Source organism: Amphiprion ocellaris, chromosome 8, assembly GCF_022539595.1.
Source record: "Amphiprion ocellaris isolate individual 3 ecotype Okinawa chromosome 8, ASM2253959v1, whole genome shotgun sequence".
Classification (NCBI taxonomy): domain Eukaryota; kingdom Metazoa; phylum Chordata; class Actinopteri; family Pomacentridae; genus Amphiprion; species Amphiprion ocellaris.
The window spans coordinates 4908401-4929402 of NC_072773.1; the positions used below are offsets into that span (position 1 = coordinate 4908401).

General features: G+C 40.3%; 1 protein-coding gene across 3 annotated transcripts in view; it reads left to right on the forward strand.

Moving 5' to 3' along the window:
• Positions 1–21002, forward strand: part of flna (filamin A, alpha (actin binding protein 280)) — an 80682-nt gene that overhangs the window by 47600 nt on the left and 12080 nt on the right. The window contains exons 11-36 of one of the 3 annotated variants that reach the window (XM_055012607.1): positions 686–812; positions 900–1036; positions 2778–2974; positions 4207–4320; positions 4406–4549; positions 4641–4764; positions 5545–5705; positions 5811–5901; positions 6421–6590; positions 7517–7634; positions 8158–8270; positions 9448–9597; positions 9685–10003; positions 10349–10522; positions 10604–10766; positions 10864–11024; positions 11202–11369; positions 11472–11595; positions 12993–13149; positions 13240–13429; positions 14784–14807; positions 15285–15532; positions 16807–16881; positions 17573–17672; positions 19296–19436; positions 20775–20903. In XM_055012607.1, coding sequence (XP_054868582.1) covers positions 686–812; positions 900–1036; positions 2778–2974; positions 4207–4320; positions 4406–4549; positions 4641–4764; positions 5545–5705; positions 5811–5901; positions 6421–6590; positions 7517–7634; positions 8158–8270; positions 9448–9597; positions 9685–10003; positions 10349–10522; positions 10604–10766; positions 10864–11024; positions 11202–11369; positions 11472–11595; positions 12993–13149; positions 13240–13429; positions 14784–14807; positions 15285–15532; positions 16807–16881; positions 17573–17672; positions 19296–19436; positions 20775–20903 — 3819 coding nt within the window. The remainder of the gene's footprint in view (positions 1–685; positions 813–899; positions 1037–2777; positions 2975–4206; positions 4321–4405; positions 4550–4640; positions 4765–5544; positions 5706–5810; positions 5902–6420; positions 6591–7516; positions 7635–8157; positions 8271–9447; positions 9598–9684; positions 10004–10348; positions 10523–10603; positions 10767–10863; positions 11025–11201; positions 11370–11471; positions 11596–12992; positions 13150–13239; positions 13430–14783; positions 14808–15284; positions 15533–16806; positions 16882–17572; positions 17673–19295; positions 19437–20774; positions 20904–21002) is intronic. The other 2 variants (XM_023265160.3, XM_023265159.3) reach the window with 2 other exon arrangements.

Below are 21002 nucleotides of genomic sequence, written 5' to 3' on the forward strand. Positions count from 1 at the left end.
AAAACGGGAAAAAAGTTATTTTCATTGCACTTTCATAACTGATTGAACAGGTGTGACAAGTTGTAGCACAACAAAATATATTGCTAGACAGTCATTCCAAGTAGATTACAGTTTGATTCTCCAAATATAACTTTTTAAAAATTTATATGAGCATATTTTTTATCTTTTGAACCCCACTTTGTATGCGTAGACATTGTTTTTTGTTTTTTTTAGGAGACTTATCATGTAGGTTTGTGTAATTTCTTTGTGAATTATTTTGGTGACCCCACAGTAGTGTATACTCATGATCAGGCTTTTTGTGTTAAACAAAATCTCCAAAAGTTCAAATATCTATAGCTCATGATTTAAAAAAAATAAAGTTTCAAGCAACTCAGAGATGTTCAGGCAGACATTCATCCAAACACATGCCAGCTAAAGTTTCCGTCTGAAGTCAAGACACCTCTCCATTTTTTTTTCTCATCAGCATGTGAAGTTCTCATCAGAGTTCTTAGATTTATGTCGCATAAATTCCTTTTTTATGCTCATTTGGCTTAAGGCCCTGCACTTGTTTTTATGGCAGATAAAACCCTGCTTAATAAAAATGATAGTGTGTTTAAACTTGTGTTGTGCTACGAGTAAAAAAAGAAAGAAAATCTGTTAATGTAGGTTTCAAACAAGTGATCCTGATGTGTTTGACTGCTTACAGAGGGTCTGGAGGAGCCATGCAAAAGGAAAGACCTCGGAGACGGCGTGTATGGATTTGAGTATTACCCCACCACACCTGGGACATACAGCATCACCATCACCTGGGGAGGACAGCACATCCCCCGCAGGTAGTCACAAAGACACACAAAAACAAATACTATCACTGAACCGCACTGATTCGCCATCGTCACTGATCACCTTTTTGTTCCGTTTAGTCCCATTGAGGTCAAGATCGGTGCTGAGGCCGGCCAGCAGAAGGTGAGGGCCTGGGGTCCGGGCCTGGAGGGAGGCGTCGTTGGCAAATCTGCTGACTTTGTGGTGGAGGCTGTTGGAGACAACGTCGGTACACTGGGTAAGAAAACCAGAGTGACTAGAAAAAGTAAAAGAATTCTGACAGTCTGTTGTTGTAAGGTTTACCCTCTGAATTAAAAGCAGTTTCTCTGCAATTTATTACAATTTAAGGTCCTGCATCTCTACACAAATGGCACAATTGTGACTAGAAGGAGAGAGCACTCAATAATGTAATTCGTGCTGTATAATAAAATTATAAAAATTAGAATGCCATAAATCGTGAATAAAAGAGAAACAAGAAGAATGTAATTTCTTTTACAAAAATTAAAAAAAATGGAATTGATACACTACCGTTCAAAAGTTTGGTATCCCCTAGAAACGACCTTATTTTAGGAAGAAAAACATTTTTTTTTCAATGAAGATAACATTAAATGAATGATAAATCCAGTCTAGACATTGTTAATGTGGTAAATGACTATTCTAGCTGGAAACAGCTGATTTTTAGTGGAATATCTCCATAGAGGTACAGAGGAACATTTCCAGCAACCATCACTCCTGTGTTCTAATGCTACATTGTGTTAGCTAATGGTGTTGAAAGGCTAATTGATGATTAGAAAACCCTTGTGCAGTTATGTTAGCACATGAATAAAAGTTTGAGTTTTCATGGAAAACATGAAATTGCCTGGATGACCCCAAACTTTTGAACGGTAGTGTGTACAACTTTTTTCCAAATGCCCACCCATGTTATCAATAGTGACAATAAAAATGGTGACTCTACATGCTATAAATATTTTACTTCCTACATTTTTTGTTTTCATAGCTTTTGCTCAGGCATATGGGTTCTGTAAAGCGTCTCGAGACAATTTGACTGTAATTGGCGCTATATAAATAAAATTAAATTGAAAAAAAAAAATTGAATTGAATTCATACTGGAAACACAGCCTGCAGTTCAACCAAAAAGTCCTAGAATTTTTGTCACGTGGCTGTTGAATGCAGCTGAATCACGAATGGCTTCACAGATGCGCAAATGTAATTGGAATTTTTTTAAAACATAGAATCTAGTTCCTGCAAACAATTTGTTTTTGGCAAATTTTTAAATGAGACAGAACCACCAAAAAAAAAAAAAAATTGCAAGGAGAAAAAAAAATCTCTGAAACTCATTACCAGCCACCAGAACAATACTAACTGATGCTACTACATGTAAGGCAACAGACTTTGTAGTCATCTTGTATTAGCAGTTAAAACACTGTTGCTGCACTTAAAATCACTTTAAATAAAAAGCTGTAGGTCGAGACAAAGGAACCAATCAGAGGACAGAAATCTAGGACGGGCGTGAGCAGTGACCAGTTGCGGTCCCTTTTTTGGCTGCCTGTAGAGGCAGTCAGGTCTTTCTTCCTCTTGATTCCCAAAGGATTAAAACCAGCCATCCATTCAGAATTCCAGTTAGGAAAATCGGGATATCATGCTTGGAAGATGCTATTCCTAACACTGTGGGATTGAAATGGATCAGCTTACACTGTGGAAAAGGACACGACTTGTGGGGCACAAAGGGGATATATTCTCTATTTTTTTTAAAGTGATTTTGATTAAGTATCCTGCTTTATTAGCTTAGATTTGGTTGCTCGTACATGTTGAGTTCAAGAACCAGCAGAAAGTTGACGGATTTCTTTCTGTTTTAGAGTTTGTTGTTGTTGGTAAATGGTGTAAGAAACAACAAATCTTTCAAACTCTGCTGGTGGAGTCACCTTTGCTTACTCGCTGACAGCTCTTCTGAGATTGCTGCGTGCGTTTTCTTCGTTCAGGTTTCTCTGTGGAAGGTCCATCTCAGGCCAAGATTGAATGTGACGACAAGGGCGATGGATCCTGTGACGTGCGCTACTGGCCCACCGAGTCCGGAGAGTACGCCGTCCATGTGCTCTGCAACAACGAGGACATCCAGCACTCGCCCTTCATGGCTGAGATCGTCAACCCACCAGGGAAAGACTTCTACCCCGACAAGGTCAGCACACACCCAGGGACACAAAAGTTTCATCCACCTGAAAAGACCGTGTATGACACAACAGTTTCTAGTGACCCTTGTAACTCTTAATTTTCTACAACATGATATGTCAGTCACAAAAAACTAATAATGCATTTAGGTTCCCTTTATGGATTTGTTGTAGGTCTGTGTCAAAAATATACAAACGGCAATGCTAATACTTAGTTAAATGTTTTTTTTTTGTTCATTTTTACCTCTGTAAGGCCTTTTTATTTTCCATCCACAAGTTTCTGGCTGTACTTTTGACCACTTCTCATGACAGATTTGGTGCAGTTCAACTAAGTTTGTTCTCTTTCTGACTCAGACTTCTTCAACACAGTCCACAGATTCTTGATGGGTTTAAGCCAGGACTTTGGAAGACCAGTCTAAAACTTTAATTCTAGCCTAAATTAGTAATTTCTTCACTATGTCCAATATGTGTTTGGGGTCATTGTTTTGTTGAAACATCCAACTGTGTCCAAGATCAACCTTCTGGCTGATGAGTTCAGGTTTTTTGAAGAATGTGGAGGTATTCTTCTTCCTTCATTATTCCATTTACTTTGTGTAAAACAACAGTTCCACAGAGCATGATACTGCCACCACCATGCCTGATTGTAGGTTTGGTGTTCTTGAAGGTAAATTGGACTTAAATAGCTCAATTTTTGTTTTGTCTGACAACAGAGCTTTCCTCCAGAAGGCCTTTTCTTTGTCCATATGAATAGCAAACTGCAGATGAGCCTTAAGGTGCTGCTTCTAGAGGAAGTACGTTTGTGGCTAATGAGTGGATCAAATGGGCGTTATTTAAATTGGCCCAGAGGAATCAGCAGCTGTAGTCAATCGTAATCACTCACAGAAAGTTAAGATGGTCACACCACTAAGAGAATTTAATTAACACAGTTTCCTAAACTGATAATTAAAGTATGTATATTTTTGACCCAGCAGATTTTGTCATGTTTCCAGAAGACCTGTAATGAATCAGTGACGGAAACAAAATGCACAACTGTATTTTTTTGCATGTGACATAGATGCATGTGTGTTTTAATGATTGTATCGCACATAAATTAAGAGTTACAGGAGTCACTGTAAATTCAATACTGCCGTGATATACATGGTTATTAAATGTGTATAGAAACTCCTGTTTATGATTTTATGTAATGTGAAACTGCAAAACAGAAATACATTTGTGTTGATGTCCTTGAATGTGTTTCTACCAGGTTAAGGCTTATGGTCCTGGCCTTCAGAGCAGTGGACTGGCTGTTGGAAAACCCACAGAGTTCACAGTTGATGCCAAGCAAGGAGGAAAAGCTCCTCTGAAGATTGTAGCTCAGGTACTGCAGGACTGACCAGAAATTCACTGCATGTGTAGAATGATAGATTTGTTCCGACTTTGATGTATTGTCCTTTTCTGTGCAGGACGGCGAAGGCACTCCTTTGGATGTCCAGGTTAAGGACAATGGCAACGGCACATACACCTGTACTTACACCCCACGTAAACCTGTGAAACACACCGTCATGGTCTCCTGGGGAGGAGTCAACATCCCTGACAGTCCATTCAGGGTGATTACACACAAACACACATTCATGTAGGCAACGTTTGCTTATCATCATCAGAGAAACGTCTCTTCAATAATTGTGTTTTTGACCACAGATGACCATCGGGGCAGGCTGTCATCCAAACAAGGTGAAGGTGTCTGGACCTGGAGTGGCAAAGACCGGCCTCAAGGCCTTTGAGCCAACATACTTCACTGTCGACTGTGCAGAGGCTGGTCAAGGTACATAACACACAATAAACCACACAATAAAACACTTTGTAGCTTTAACAAGAGATCTGTAAAGTATTTTTACTCCTTTAACTCAAAACCCACTGGCAGGTTTGAAAAACATGTTAAATTTTTCAAAAAAATCGCCAAAATGACACCATGTGTCGGAGCAGGAAACTGTAAAAAAAAAAAAAAAAAAAAAAAGACAGAATTCAAATTTTCTTCAGTATCAAAGTAATCTAGTGACAGTCAGCTGTACATCTGTGCATTAGGAATATTTTGAACATTTAAAACCTCTGTTCGCTGTCAGTTTTTCTACATTTACGAGAATCTTTGCAACTTCAGTATTTTTTATTACTTACGAACAAATCTGTGCAATATTAGTGCTTTTCTATCAATATTTCTACACATAACAGTGTGTAATATTTTTATTTCCATGTCCAGAGGAATTTGAACAATCTGAACTAGAAGTTATTTTTTGTACATTTTTATATTTTTACTGATATTATTTAAATATTTTCACCATTTCCTTTGCTGCTGTAGCAATGTAAATGTCCCCACTGTTAAATTAATACAGACATATTGCATCATATCCATTGGTTTACCGCAAACAGGAACTTGCAATTGCTTGATTTAAAATCCAAAAACATGTTTACAGACTGGATTGAAATCACAGAAGCACCAGCTTTACTCAAAAACGCCACCTCCCATGTGAAGTGTGTTTGCAAAACGAACAACCTTTGCAGCTGGAAATGTAATTGTGCTTTAATGACCACTGTATTCTGTCCTCAGGTGATATCAGCATAGGAATCAAGTGCGCCCCTGGAGTGGTTGGACCTGCAGAGGCCGACATCGACTTTGACATCATCAGGAACGATAACGACACATTCACCGTCAAGTACACTCCTCCTGGAGCCGGCAGCTACACCATCATGGTGCTGTTTGCTGACCAGGTGAGTCTGAGTCGTTTACCGTTCGTATCATGAGCGAGGGCCCAATGTGACTGAGGCCGAGATTTATTCTGTTTGATAATGTGTGTTTCTGTGTTTGCTGTTGAGGCTATTCCAATGACGCCCATCAGGATTAAAGTGGATCCTTCTCATGACGCCAGCAAAGTCAAAGCAGAGGGACCAGGACTGAGCCGCAGTGGTGAGATGATTCTTCTTCTTCTATTTCTCATTTTTCTTTTCCTTCTTTTTCTTCTGCTTCTTCTCCTTGTTCTTCTCCTCCTCCTCCTTCTTCTCCTTCTTCTTGTTCTCCTCCTCCTCCTAGTGCATCTTCTTCTGCTCCTTCTCCTTTTCTTCGCTTTCTTCTCCTTTTCTTATCCTTTTTCGTCTTCTTCTCCATCTTCTTCATCTTCTCCTTCTCCTCTTTCTTCTACTGCTGCTCCTTCTTCTTCTCCTTCTCCGTCTTCTTTTCCTTCTGTCTTCTTCTCCTCCTCCTAGTTTTTCTGCTCCTTCTTCTTCTCCTTCTGCTCCCTCTTCTCCTTCTTCTTCTTTTTCTTTGTTTTCTTCTTAACCTTTTTCTTCTTTTCCTCCTTTGTCTTCTTCATCGTGTTCTTCTTCTTCTTTCAACAAAAGCCTTTATAAAATGCTCGAACATGAGAAATAGAAGTTAAACTCAAATTAAGACTCAAATTAACTGTGATTAATCCTCTTTCTCTCCCAGGAGTAGAATTAAACAAACCCACTCACTTCACTGTGAACACTAAAGGAGCCGGAAAGGCAAACCTGGACTGCAACTTCAGCGGCCCGATCAAAGCAGAGGCTGTCAAGGACTTTGAAATCATCAACAACCACGACAACACACACACTGTGAAATACACACCAGTGCAGCAGGTAATCAAGCATCTAGACTCACATTTTCATACAAACACTCTGTTACAGCAGCATCCTTATGTTCCTCTACTCTTATGTTTAAGGAAAAGTTGGACATTTTAGGAAAAGCGCTGATAGCAGTCTGTCTGTCGTTATGTTTCTTATGTACACGCAACCACTAATTCAGCTGAAAAGTCCCTGAATTTTTGTTGCATGAATGTTGGTTGCAGCTGTGTCACTAAGGGCTGCACAGTTGGGTCGAGGAACACAGAATTTGTTGTTTTTCACAGAATCTATGTATTGCAAATTCTTTGTTTTTGACACATTTTTAAATGACTTAATTCAGCTTCATTTATACAGCGGCAATTTGCAGATTATGTCATCTCATAGCACTTTATATAGTAAAATAAAGACTTTGCGAATTTTAAATGGAGAAACCCAATAAAGCCAACGTTTTGTTAAACATTAGACAAGTAGAAATTGGTGATATTTATGTGTTTATAAGGATTTTAAGCTCAGGTTTGTTTAAGTTTTCTAATGGAACGGCACATCACTGATGAGTAGTTCAAAGACCATCAAGTAGTTTAAATATCTCATGTTTTTTACAAGTTGTTGCTGTAATACATTGTCATTTTTGTTACTATCTAAACTAATCTAAACTTTTTTTTTTTTTTTTTTTTAGATTATGTGCTTCTATAACCTGTAGGTGGATTTTGGGGTGAACTGAATTTAGCTGGAGATACTTTTTGATCGCCATCGGTTCAAAAATTTTCTAGTTTATTACATATTTACAAACGGCATAATTTTTTGGAAAAGATTTTGTTCATTTAGAAACAGGCCAGATTTACCATCTGTCCTAAGTTGATTCTAATATTATAAGTCCAAAAAGATTTACTGTGTCCATCCTTCCCTACATAATGATTTGTCTGCTCTCCTTCCTGCACCAGGGTCCTCTTGGAGTTGCTGTAACCTACGGTGGCGATCAAATTCCCAAGAGCCCATTCAACATCGCCGTGGCGCCCACACTGGACCTCAGCAAGGTCAACGTCACCGGCCTGGGAGACAGTAAGTACTCACCTGTCATTAATTTTGTACCACAGTACTTTATTTCTACCATCATGCTACATGAAATGTCATGAAGTAAATGAGATTCAGAGTGTGAAAATTAGCCACTATAATAGTACTTTTGAAATACTGAGTCAAAAGTAGGAGTTAGTGAGTCATTATTTTATGATCATGTCTCATAATTCAAATTCATGTCAGATTTTTGATTCAACATTTAAAAAAAATAACATTACACTACCGTTCAAAAGTTTGGGGTCACTTAGAAATGTCTTTATTTTTGAAAGAAAAGCAGTTTTTTTCAATGAAGATGGCATTAAATGAATCAGAAACACAATGTAGACATTGTTAATGTGGTAAATGACTATTCTACCTGGAAATGGCTGATTTTTAATGGAATATCTACATAGCCAACATAAGCCACCTGGCAGCCTTATAATGGAATATGTGGAGGAGTCTGGACATTTTAAAACCAGTCTGTGTGTTTTCAGATCTACATCATTTTGTTTGCTCTGTGTCCATGTAGAAATGACTGTAGGCAAAGACCAGGAGGTGACCGTCAAGTCGAAGGGTGCTGGAGGTCAAGGCAAGGTCGCCGCCAAGGTGACCGGACCATCAGGGAAGCCTGTGGCCAGCAAGGTATGATATGTACCTTCATATGGAAAAAAAATCTTTAGACGCTTCATGTCCATGTTGAGGCCACATTTATCTCTGAATCGTAATAAGTTTTTTTTTTTTTTTTTTTTTTTTTAATTCCTGCCACATTTTTCTTCATTGTGGACTCATTTTTCACTACAGTATAAAGTCCTGCACCTCTATGAAAACAACACAACCATGACTACAAGTAGAGTGAACTGAGAAATGTATTTTCTTCAGCATAGCAGAGTTATAATTTCCACAAATAATAAAAAAAACAAATGAAGTTGACTTTCTTTACATATTTGTTCTGCAAAATTTAAAAACACAAGCCCACAGCTGTTACTAATACTGGAAAAATGATGTCTCTACATAATGTAGATATTTTTTTACTTGCATTTTTATCTAGTTTCTATTCCTGTTCTTTATTTTCTCTGTGTACCCGCAACCAGCAGTTCAGCTGAAAAGCTCCTGAACTTTTGAATAGTTGGTCACATTTGAGTCACCAACAGCTTCACAGTTTATTCAAGTGCAGAATTTTTCTTTTGACAGAATCTAGTTAGTGATCAGATTTTTAAAATCTGACATGTAGAAACTAAAAACGCACTCAAAGCGCAGTACTCCACCAAAGCTGCTCAGTCATGTCATTTCTGACGGATGAAATCTTTAGAATTTTGTGGATCCAGACTATAAGCTGCATCACTGCCAAAATCTAATCACTTGGTCCTTGTGTCATTTCTGACCTTCCCTGAAAAGTTCCTCCAAATCCATTAGTCCGTTTTTGAGTAATGTTGCTAACAGACAGACAGACAACCAGACAAACCAACAGCAATCGTTGCATAACTCCGCTGAGGCTCCGCGACACTGAAAGTAAAAAGTGAAATTTAATTTTAAGCTCACATTTAGTTAAATTTTCCTGACAGATCAGCACATCACAGATGAGTAGTTCAAGGACTGTCAGAAAGTTGGAATTCTGATGATTCTTTCTGGTTTTTGCAGTTTTAAATTAAGCCATTTTGATATTTGCTTTTAGAGATAAAATATCTTTCAAACATGCTGGTGGGTTTTGAGATTCATGAGGTTAATTTGTAAATTTTGAGCAAAATCTTGCATCTCTCAGTATATTCTGCTGGTAGTAAATGAGGTGTTTTTTAACTGATAAAATCCTGTTCTGTTCCAGGTTGAACCGGGGCTGAGTCCAGAGACCAGCCAGGTGAAGTTCATTCCCCGGGAGGCCGGACCGTACCAGGTAGAGCTGACCTATGATGGAGTGCCGATCCCTGGATCTCCTTATACCCCCACTGCTTACCCTGCCACTGACCCCTCCAAGGTAGGCTGCAGTCACTGGTGGTGTTCTCACACATCTAAGGAAATAGAGATCACTTTGTTTAGATCATTGTCTCACCTGTCCTCTCAGGTGCGCTGCTCAGGCCCAGGTTTGGAGCGTGCCAAGGTCGGGGAGACGGGAGAGTTCATCGTGGACTGCAGCAACGCCGGCCCGGCCGAGCTGACCATCGAGATCATCTCGGACAGCGGCACCGAGGCTGAGGTTCACATCCAGGACAACGGGGACGGGACCTACACCATCACCTACATCCCCCTCTACCCCGGCTCCTACACCCTCACCATCCGCTACGGTGGCCAGGATGTGCCAAACTTCCCCGCTCGGCTCAACGTGGAGCCTGCAGTTGACGCCAGCGGAGTCCTTGTGTTTGGACCCGGAGTGGAGGGCAAAGGTAAAATAACCAGCGGAAGGAGAGTGAAAGAGTTTACATGTGGCTTTTAGGTCACGCATTTAGTGTATATTTATATTATATATATTTTATCATTAGATTAGATTTGGTTTTTCACTGTTCAGAGGCAAAAAAAATGCATTTAATGTTGTATATCCTGCATAAATGCTCTAAATTAATTTAGGTTGTGGATTAAACTTGTTTGTATGTGATATTTTTAGAAATGTTCCACTTATTCCTTCAGTTAACATAAAGCAACAATTACGGTCATAGCCTAGCATATTGTTATTTCGAATCCGCTGGTTTGATTTGCTGCATTATTTGCCGTCCCTTTACTGTGTTTTTTAGGAGTTTTCCGCGAGGCGACCACCGACTTCACCGTGGACGCTCGTGCACTCACACAGTCTGGAGGCGACCACATCAAAACCCTCATCAGCAACCCGTCAGGCAGCCGCACGGACGCCCTGATCACCGACCTCGGAGATGGAACCTACAACGTCGAGTACACTCCCTACGAGGAGGGTGAGTTCAAACGCCATGGTGTGCACAGTAGATTTGTGGGATTCTCCAGTGTGAGTTTGAAGTTACCTGCGTCTATTCCAGGTCCACACAATGTGGAGGTTTGCTATGACGGCTCTCCAGTGCCGAAGAGTCCTTTCCGTGTTGGCGTCACCGAAGGCTGCGATCCAGCTCGCGTCCGTGTGCACGGTCCTGGTCTGAAAGGCGGCATCACCAACAAGCCCAACAAGTTCACAGTGGAAACCAGGTACATGAGACAAAACATTTTGCTTGGAAGGTGGAAAATGCAGATTTCAAAGAAGCGTTTCCTGGTGTTTTTAATGTCCATTTTCTTTCCTGTGCAGAGGAGCTGGTACTGGTGGCCTTGGTCTGGCAATGGAAGGTCCATCAGAAGCCAAGATGTCCTGCACTGACAACAAGGACGGCAGCTGCAGTGTGGAGTACATCCCATATGAGCCTGGCACATACAACCTCAATATCACCTATGGACGACAGCCCATCGCAGGTACAGCTGAGAAAATAAGGTTTCATTCCTTTTCCTGAGCAGACAGCAATAATGTGCTACCTGAGAGGAGTTTTCCATTTGATAAAGTTTAGAAATCTTCACTTTCTCACGTTGCTACATTGCTCGAGCTCCTTAGAATATGTCTTTTTTAACTTTTATCATGTTCTGTGTGAGCAGGCAGTCCATTCCAAGTGCCAGTCAGCGACACGGTGGACAGCACCAAGGTGAAGTGTCAGGGTCCAGGCCTGAGCAACAACGTCAGAGCCAACATCCCTCAGGCGTTCACAGTGGACGCCTCCAAAGCTGGAGTGGCCCCACTGCAGGTCCGCGTACAGGGCCCCAAAGGTAATGTTTCAGCATTTCTATGAATTATTGATTAACGTTTGCATTAAACAATCCTCTGGAATAGTGGAAGTAATTGTTGTCTTTCTGTTTCTGTGTGTCTAGGTGTGGTGGAGCCTGTGGAGGTGGTGGATAACGGTGACCAGACCCACACTGTCAACTATGTTCCCACCAGAGAGGGACCGTATTCCATTAACGTGTTGTACGCTGATGAGGAGATCCCACGCAGGTAAAAACACTACAGCCACCACAGACTTGAGTACAATCAACATTTTTCTACATCTGAATATTAATTTGTTAAATGTGTGGCTACAAATGCAAAATACAATATTTAGAGATTTGGCCAAAATTGAGTTATAGCTTATTTTTGGCTTCTGTTTACTAAAACAAACGGATATGTGTGCTTTGTGTAGCTACTGCATTGTATGCTGTACAGCTGAAGTTATACACAGACTGCTACCTACACAGCTAAACCTATAGAAACGCAGCTAACTACATAGTTTAAGTTGTGAGAAGACCAGCTAAACTTGGAGAAAGACTGCTAACTACACAGCTGAAGTCACACAAACACAGCTAAATACATTGTTAAACTATGTAAACACAGCCAACACCATAGCTAAAAGTATAAAAGAACAGCTAAAGTTATAAAAAGGCAGCTAACTACACAGCAAACGTATAGAAACACAGCTAACTGCATAGGTTAAGTTATAAAATGACAGCTAAAGCCAAAGAAACACACCTAACTACACAGGTAAAATTATAGAAAGGCAGCTAGCTACATTGCTAAACTAAACCCAGCTAAACTTCCAGAAACACAGCTAATGGTACAGCTAAAATGATAAAAAGACACCAAACTACGCAGATTTAGTTCTAAGAAAAACGGCTAACTACGCAGCTGAAGTCATAGAAACACAGCTAACTACACAGCTAACATTTTAAAAACATAGCTAAATTCACAGCTATGCTTATACAGATGCAGCTAATGCAGCTAATGTGAAGCACTATGTCAAGGGAGTGGTAGCTGTGGCTATCATTAGCTACAGCTAAACCTAATTTCAGTTGTTGATTACTTATTAGTTATACATAAATGAAAAATATCCATATTGGTGATGAGATTTTTGGGGATTACTAGTTTAGCATTCTACATCATTAGAAAAGGCCACAAGTATAAAAATAAAAACCATTAATCCCCCGCTAAAGGTAGCTAGCTTAGCAGATTTTGTTTCAGATTTTTTTACTTTTTAAAATTTTATGCGGTTTAATTTATATGTGAATATTTATTATATAGTTTTTAGTGTCAATATAAAAAGCTGGTGAAGCTAGAAAATTAGCAAAACATGGAAACTCTTGATTCTTATGGGTCATGGACTGCAGCATAGTTTGGTAGTTGATAATGCAGATGTTTATCCAATAGAAAAGTGAATTAATGCATTATTTAGGTGTTGTGTGAGTTCTATGCCAGGGATTTTTAGGGGATGTTCATCTGTTTTACTTTTTGTGGTCTGGTCTGAACACCTCAAACCTATTTTTGTCATCAAACCTTCTGTAATTACAACTCTGCCTTTGTAGAGCAGTATCACACTTTAGTTCTTTACATATGTGTAACCGATCTTTTCCCTCTGTCAGCCCGTACAAGGTGAAGGTCCTCCCCACCCACGATGCCAGCAAGGTGCGTGCAAGTGGACCTGGCCTCAACACCACCGGAGTGCCCGCTTCGCTGCCCGTCGAGTTCACCATTGATGCCAAAGACGCCGGCGAGGGACTGCTGGCAGTGCAGATCACTGTGAGTGCTCCAAATATGGTGAACATAATAATATTAACAATGATTTAATTGTATTCGGACATTTGTAACACCGTCTATCTTCTTTGATAGGACCCAGACGGGAAGCCGAAGAAGGCCAACATCCGTGACAACCATGACGGGACCTACCTGGTCTCTTATGTACCGGACATGACTGGCCGTTACACCATCCTCATTAAGTACGGCGGGGATGAGATTCCCTACTCACCCTACCGCATCAGGGCCCTGCCCACTGGAGATGCCAGCAAATGCACCGTCACAGGTATGTACAGGACAGTTAGACGCTGGACACACATTTGTTTTAACTTAAATAAATGTACACCCAAGATGTAGTCATACATTTAGTTCTTACCTTGAAGAAGTAGCAGTACTGGGATCTTTATTATCTTTATTAATTCGTTTGACTCAAAATCTGTTAAACTGTTGGTCAGTTTCTCTTCTCTCTGTATACTGTAGTAATAATCATTAATAGTTATTATTATGCATGATAGGAAATGTTACTGACATACAATGCATCCAGATATAGCAGAGCAAAGTCAGATTTTTACCAAGATTTTATCTCCACTCACTTCTAATGTTGTTAGTTCCTGCTGTGATTGCAAGCAAGGTTCAATGGTTCCAACTTATAATGGAAACACAAATGAGGCTCTTGTTACCCTATAAATTAACTATAATTATCAGTTTTATCCCATTTTCAACCATTTATACTGTTTTAAAGGAGTAGTTTGACATATTAGGAAAAGCACCTCCTGCAGCTTAGAGATGGTTAACTTGGCATAAAGACTGGTAGCAATTCTTATTTAATTTTCCTGGAGAAAAATCTTAATTAGCTTTTTTTCTAAGGCCGAACAATTTTGGGTTTTAGGATTTTCTGGGATACTATAGATATACGACAAGTGATTTTGATGAAATGTCATCATTTATTGGATGTAGTCATTTTTATGGCATAGCGGGAAATCTCACATGATTAGTTCAAAGACCACGGAAAGTTGGAAATTCCACAGTTCTGTCAGTTTTATTTACACTATTGTTTAAAGGTTTGGGGTCAACTAGACAATTTCATGTTTTCTATGAAAGCTCACACTTTTATCCATGTGCTAACATAACTGCACAAGGGTTTTCTAATCATCAATGAGCCTTTCAACACCATTAGCTAACACAATGTAGCATTAGAACACAGGAGTGATGGTTGGTCAATCTTTTTACCCAACACTCAACTGCAACGTTCATATCTTCTGAAGTGTCAAACTATTCCTTTAACACAAACAGATTTATTCCCTTGAATCTGTTGTGAAAAGTATCAGTTTAGCCACTCAGGATTTCATTTCTCAGGACACCTGCTGCTCATATCTCATTATTTTTCCATGCATTGGTTTGTTGTGTTCCTCACGCTGTGCTCCTCAGTTACACTCCCCCTCCCTGCTGCACACACACAACACACACACACCACCCTCCTCCCTGCTTCACGATCCACCATCACCGTTTGTTTTTCATCCAAGTGTTTGGAGTTATTGCCACCCACCACCCCCACCCCCACCTGACTGTCTTTTATTTGTCACTTTTTTTGTTCCTCGCTGTCCATCCCCTCCTCCGCTTCTCACCGTTCCTATTATCAGTCTCAATCGGCGGTCACGGTTTAGGTAAGACTTTCTGAACAAGTTCGTAATGTAGAGGAACTGCTCTTCTTTCTTTCCTGTCCGCATGGAGGATAGTGGCACCAGCTTTTCAACAGGATGTCCTGTTCTTTCCCTCTCTTTTTCTTCCTCTGTATTCCCCTCTCTCCTACCTTTTTTTTCCATCTCATTTTCCCTTTCCTCTCTTTAGTAGCTCTTTCTCCCTCTCACGTTTTTTTACCGGACAGACTAATGGACTAACAGAATAGGCAGGATGGCATGGTGGAATGGCACTTTGGCTAATCTAGCTTTCAGTGGTACTTGGAAACTGTATGATAATGTGTGACTCATTGGTAACGACGTACAGTAGATGGAAATAACATTACTAGATCTCATTTAACTTTAACCTTGTCTCATTGGTTGTGGAATGTGCATGCTGAATGTTGTGTGTGTTTGCGTCTCTGTAGGAAACAATCATTATATCTTATTGTGTCTTTTCTTAAGGCGCCGGTGTCGGTCCGACTATCCAGATCGGCGAACAGACGGTCATCACAGTGGACGCCAAGGCTGCAGGAAAAGGCAAGGTGACGTGCAGCGTGTGCACACCTGAGGGGGCGGAGCTCGATGTGGACGTGGTGGAGAACGAAGACGGCACTTTTGATATCTTCTACACGGCGCCGCAGCCTGGCGAGTATGTGATCTGCGTCCGTTTTGGAGGGGAGCACATCCCCAACAGTCCCTTCCAGGTCACGGTGAGTGGATTTTTATATATACAGGATCAAGGATGTTTATTTTCATTGCATTTCTGCAATGAAATTTTGTTGACACTTCTCTGCCTGTTGGTGACAGCTGTGACTGAGGCTGCAACTTATCAGTTTTTCTGTTTTATCCATTCATCTTGTCTTTACAGCAAGCAGTAAAAAAAAAAAGCTTGTATACTCAGCTAACCCACCCTGTATAATGCCCTAATGACACTAAAAGATGCAAAAATGACACAAAAACGTCATTAAAAAAAAGATGAAACTGCGAATGAAGCAGGACGAAAGTTGAATTTCTTTGATTATTCTTTTTACAAATACCTAAAAACTTGGAGTCAACATGTACAGATGTTACAAACTCGGGAAGTAAATAATGACTCTACATACAGTATTATAGTGACTGTTGGTTGTAGCCGAGTTCGGGTTAGCAGGGCTAGCTGTAGCTGAGTTACTAATTCTTCTAGTAATTCTTCTTGGTTATGCCTAGGAAGGAGGAATATTTAGTTTTTTGACAAAAAAAAAAAATGGTTCATTTGGGGGAAATTTTTTCAGTTAGACGTAAAATACAGTGATTTTAATGAAATGTGGTGATTTTAAGCTTAAATTTGGTAAGTTTATCTGACAAAACCAAAAGTCGCACATGATTAGGGACTATTGGAAAGCTGAAAAGTCGACAATCCTTCCTGTTTTTACAGCTTCTTGCTCTGGTAAATGGTGGAATTTGGCAATTTTAAAAAAAAAAGACAACGTGCTTATGTCATTTTTCAATTACTCACTAGACTAAAACAGCTGAAAACATCTAATTGTTACAAAAAGCTGAACAAGAGCTGTTTTTTGTAAAAAAAAAAAAACAAAAAAAAAAAAACAAAACAAAAACATTTGACAATCCAAGGCTAGTTTTACATATCAACTTGGGCTTGGAGTGCTCTGGAAAGTATTGAAGGCCTTTAATAAACATTTAACTTTTGAAGCACTTTTTTTTTATTGCTCAACAGTAATATCATCTTTCATGGATAGAGGAACAGCAGATATATCCCTATTATTTGCTCTTGATGTTGACTTGGATGCAGAATGAGTTCACTGCTGGATATTGACCAGCAATTCCGTCATGAACCAAAGATCCTTGATGCTGTTTCTCCCTACAGAGGCCTGGTGATTGGCTCCTGATGACACTAGGCATTCTCTAAATCACTCTGACTACTGTTTTATTCCTCTCCGATCCCTCCATCCTTTCTACCCCCTTCCTCACCACCTCCCATCCCTCTCAGGCGCTGGAAGGAGCTCCGTCCGACCAGCTCATGCAGCAGAGCCAAATGCCCCAGTACTACGCTCAACAGCCCTGGGTACCTAAAACCTCAGTCTGCAGCCTCTTTCATCCTCCTCCTTCTTCTCATTCTCCCAGTTCCTCTTCTCTAAATCATCATACATGACCTCCCTCCATCAACCTACGTCAGTGTCTGCTGTCTCTCATTACAGGTGTTTCATGTTTTAGGGTTTTTGTCTCTCATTTCACTCCCTTCCATGTCAAAAAAGAAGATTCCTTAAACACATGGATGGTGCAACAGAGCTGCACAATGTCAAAAAGTACAAATCATTTTGACACAGTTTACCCAGCTACACATTAAATATTTCCCTTGCAGTATAAAGATATTTTCTATAAATCATTGTGCAGGTTTCTGTTCAGTGCTCCATGTCAAACTTGCTTAAGAGACAAAAGCTGCCATTTTGTGAATAGCCAATGTGGGCATGCCAGCTGCTCCACATTTTTCAAAATGGCCTACCATACCTGCTTCCCCATCCTCCCTGTGGTGTCATCATCATCTTGTTCTCTCTCGCAGTTTGTGTCGGTGCCATCATCCTGACCATGATCACCATTGTCACCTCCGTTGTCATTTCATCTCGTGGTTGTCTCACACTGTCGGTGTTTGGAAGCTTTTTACCTCTCTTGTCCTGCACTGTGTTGATTGTGTCCTTGACGCGCCGATGCTGAAACCACAACAGTCCATCATGTAACCTCTGACCTCTGTCTCCCAGGCAACGGACAGACCAATTGGAATGAACGGTCTGGATGTGGCAGGACTGAGACCGTTCGACCTCGTCATCCCGTTCACCATCCAGAAGGGAGAGATCACAGGTAACATTCACAAGTCTGCTTGATTTAAAAAGAGCCCGATACTGATATTAGAAGGAAGATATGTAATAAAAGCAGGATATTTTACAGTTTAACAACAATCTTTATTGTCCAAAATCACAGTCAACTTCACTGGTAATGTAATACTTACCTTTACTTGTCAGAATGTAATTTTAATATCATTTTTAATGTACGTAACGGTTGCAAACAGTAACACTTCTGCTGAGTGACACTGACAACATGTATAGTAGCTTTGCTGTAAAAGTTCAAGCAAAACATTCTACATATTTGGTGGGAAAAAAACAAACTTTGAAATGTTAGGTTTTCTAAATGCAGCGACTGGAATTGTTCGGTTTGGCAGACATATCAAACTACAAACAGTTCATAGAGTTTGGAAGCACAGTGGTCTAACCCAATTTCTGTAGTTTATGAGAAAAATGGGTTAAAATTTTATGTTTTCGAGAATGGTCAAACGCTCCAACACTATGGTTGAGTTGTGGGTTAGACCACTTTGCCAGTAAAATCTAGACCTCAAAATATTACATAAATGAATAAAACTCAGTTTGGATTTTTTGTGGGTTACACCACTCTGCTTCTAACCCCCTCATATATCTAACTTTAGCATAATTTGGACTCCTATTAATGTTGATTTTGACGCTAACACATGAGCTGCCACTCGACTGACAAGCTGTGAAAATAGCTACGTGGTTTGCTAGCTAGCTAATGTAATGACATGACAGTTGCCAGAAAAAAATGTAAAAAGGGGACGTTGTTTTTTACTTTCTAGCTTTCAATCTCACAAACTAGGTGCCAAAATAGACTCAAAACAGATCTGCAGAATTAATGGAAGAGATGCTCTGATGCTAATCTCTCAATCTGCTACATTACTGACTTTGCTGTTAAAATATAGCATGGTAGCTACTTTGCTAACATAGCAAACAGATGCCGTTTAAGCGTAAGTGTCATGACTTTTGCCACAAAATCAATAAAATGTGGGGGTTGTTTATTATTCTCCAGTTCTGAATTTCACAAACTAGTTGACGAACATCGCCTGACATCAAGGCTCGAACCAGACCTGCAGAATAAATGGAAGAGCTGTTCTGATGCTAACCTTTCAGTCTGTTACATTACTGACTTCACTGACAGACTATGGAATGCTCGCTGCCTCACTAACATAGCAAACAGATATCATTTAAGCATAACTGACACAGCAGTTATCAGAGGCAGTGTTCTGTCCAAGGTATATTAAAAAGGGAAAATTATGTTTTAATAACTTCCCAGTACAAGGGAGTTAGTAGCTTAATGTGATGTCACCGTTAGACTCCGCACTGGTGTTTGTTTACTCTGCTAGCTGCATGTGCTGCTGAGTATTACATGCAGTGGAGTGGTAGCACACTCTAGTGGACAAACTGAGATTACACCACTTTTTACTGAACTCTCAGCTTTGTGTTTTACCTTCTTTTAATATAAACTAGCATATTGGACAACATGTATACTAAGATCAGTATATCTGAGATAGGCCTAAATCGGTCAGGCTCTGTCATAAACATCAATGATTTGAACCCCACAATGGTTTTTGCAGTACATGTATGTGATGATATTTTTTTCTTCTGTCCTCCGCTAAAGGTGAGGTCCGAATGCCGTCGGGCAAGGTGGCCAAGCCTGACATCACCGACAACAAGGACGGCACTGTTACTGTCAAATACGCCCCCACCGAGGCCGGTCTGCATGAGATGGACATCAAATATGACGGCATCCACATCCCTGGTACAGCTTTGCTCTGAAGTGTCTGCTGACATACAGTACAGGGCTCCAGACTAAATTGAATTGAATTGAATTAAATTAACCTTTCCACTGGTAGCACTGGTGCTACCAACTGTTTTGATTGGTCGCACCAGCAAATGATTTGGTCACCAAACCCCACCACCTCATTTTGGTTCAGGACTGCCACAGCTATTAATCCACCATGCATGCCGATGAACAGCTGTTTTTGCATAACCGAGTTATGTTGCATTGACTTTCAGTGATACAGGACTTCATATTTGTAGATACAGGGAAGGAGTAAAGATTTAAATCTGAAAATATATTTATTTTGTCACCAGTCCTCTTGGGATGTCAATCACAAACTGGGCACAGGCCAAACACTAAACATCTGCTTATCTGTAAATACTGCATTTTACCAGCATTCCTTAAATGACTTACATGCTGGCTACAGGCAGCTGCAGTGTATGTATGAATCTGTCTGTTTGTCTGTTCGCAACATTACTCAAAAACCGACTAACGGATTTGGATAAAATTTTCAGGGAAGGACAGAAATGACACAAGGACCAAGTGATTAGATTTTGGCAGTGATGCAGCTTATAGTCTGGATCCATGGATTTGTTAAAGATTTCTGTATCATTGCGAGAAAGTGGCACGGCGTCACTGTAACTATGACAACAAGTGAACACTACGTCAGCTGCCTGCTGATGATCACATGATTGCGATCCTACTACAAATCCACTGCTGTGGACTTATTGGGACTTATCCGTCAGAAATTATACAAGGAACAATTGATTAAATTCTGTGGGTGTTTCCGAGTCCCATCAATTCTTGCCGCCCGTTACATATTTAAGTCACGTGATTCGGTATCCGTACGTAACGTACACATGCACAACACATGCCTGTGCTCAGCGCAAGGTCTTTTTTTATTAAAGATTTCATCCCTAGGAAATGATACAAAGACTGAGCCGTCTTGGCGGAGTACTGCACTCTCTGAGTCCTTTCTTGTTGAAATCGGCTGTAGATTGTTTCATCATTGGATCACGGTTACAGTGAATTTGACTGTTTGCACTTCATGCATGAAGAGGCTGAGACAGTGTGGAAGAAATATTACTTCTGTTCAACCATGATAACTTGCAGTAGCTATCTGTGCAGATGGAAGGAACCAGATCAGCCTACCAATAATCACCTGAAATTTCAACTCGCGCACACTCAAAAAAAAGGTTGCATTTGCATCCATTTTGGTCACAGTTTGGAGCCTTGCAGGAGATGTTTACAACTATGTTGAAGGGCATCTTAAATCACTCTTCCTTCATCCTATTTTTCGCTGTTGTCCATTAACAGGAAGTCCCCTACAGTTCTACGTGGACTACATGAATAGTGGAAATGTCAGCGCCCACGGTCCTGGCCTCATCCACGGCACCGTCAACAAGCCCGCTGTCTTCACTGTCAACACCAAAGATGCTGGGGAGGGTATGTAGCAGTCATAATACACACAACTTTGAGGCCATTATCTGCTTTATGTCTTCGTCGTGACTCACCTGCCACTACTGTCCCAAGAAAAATAAAGCA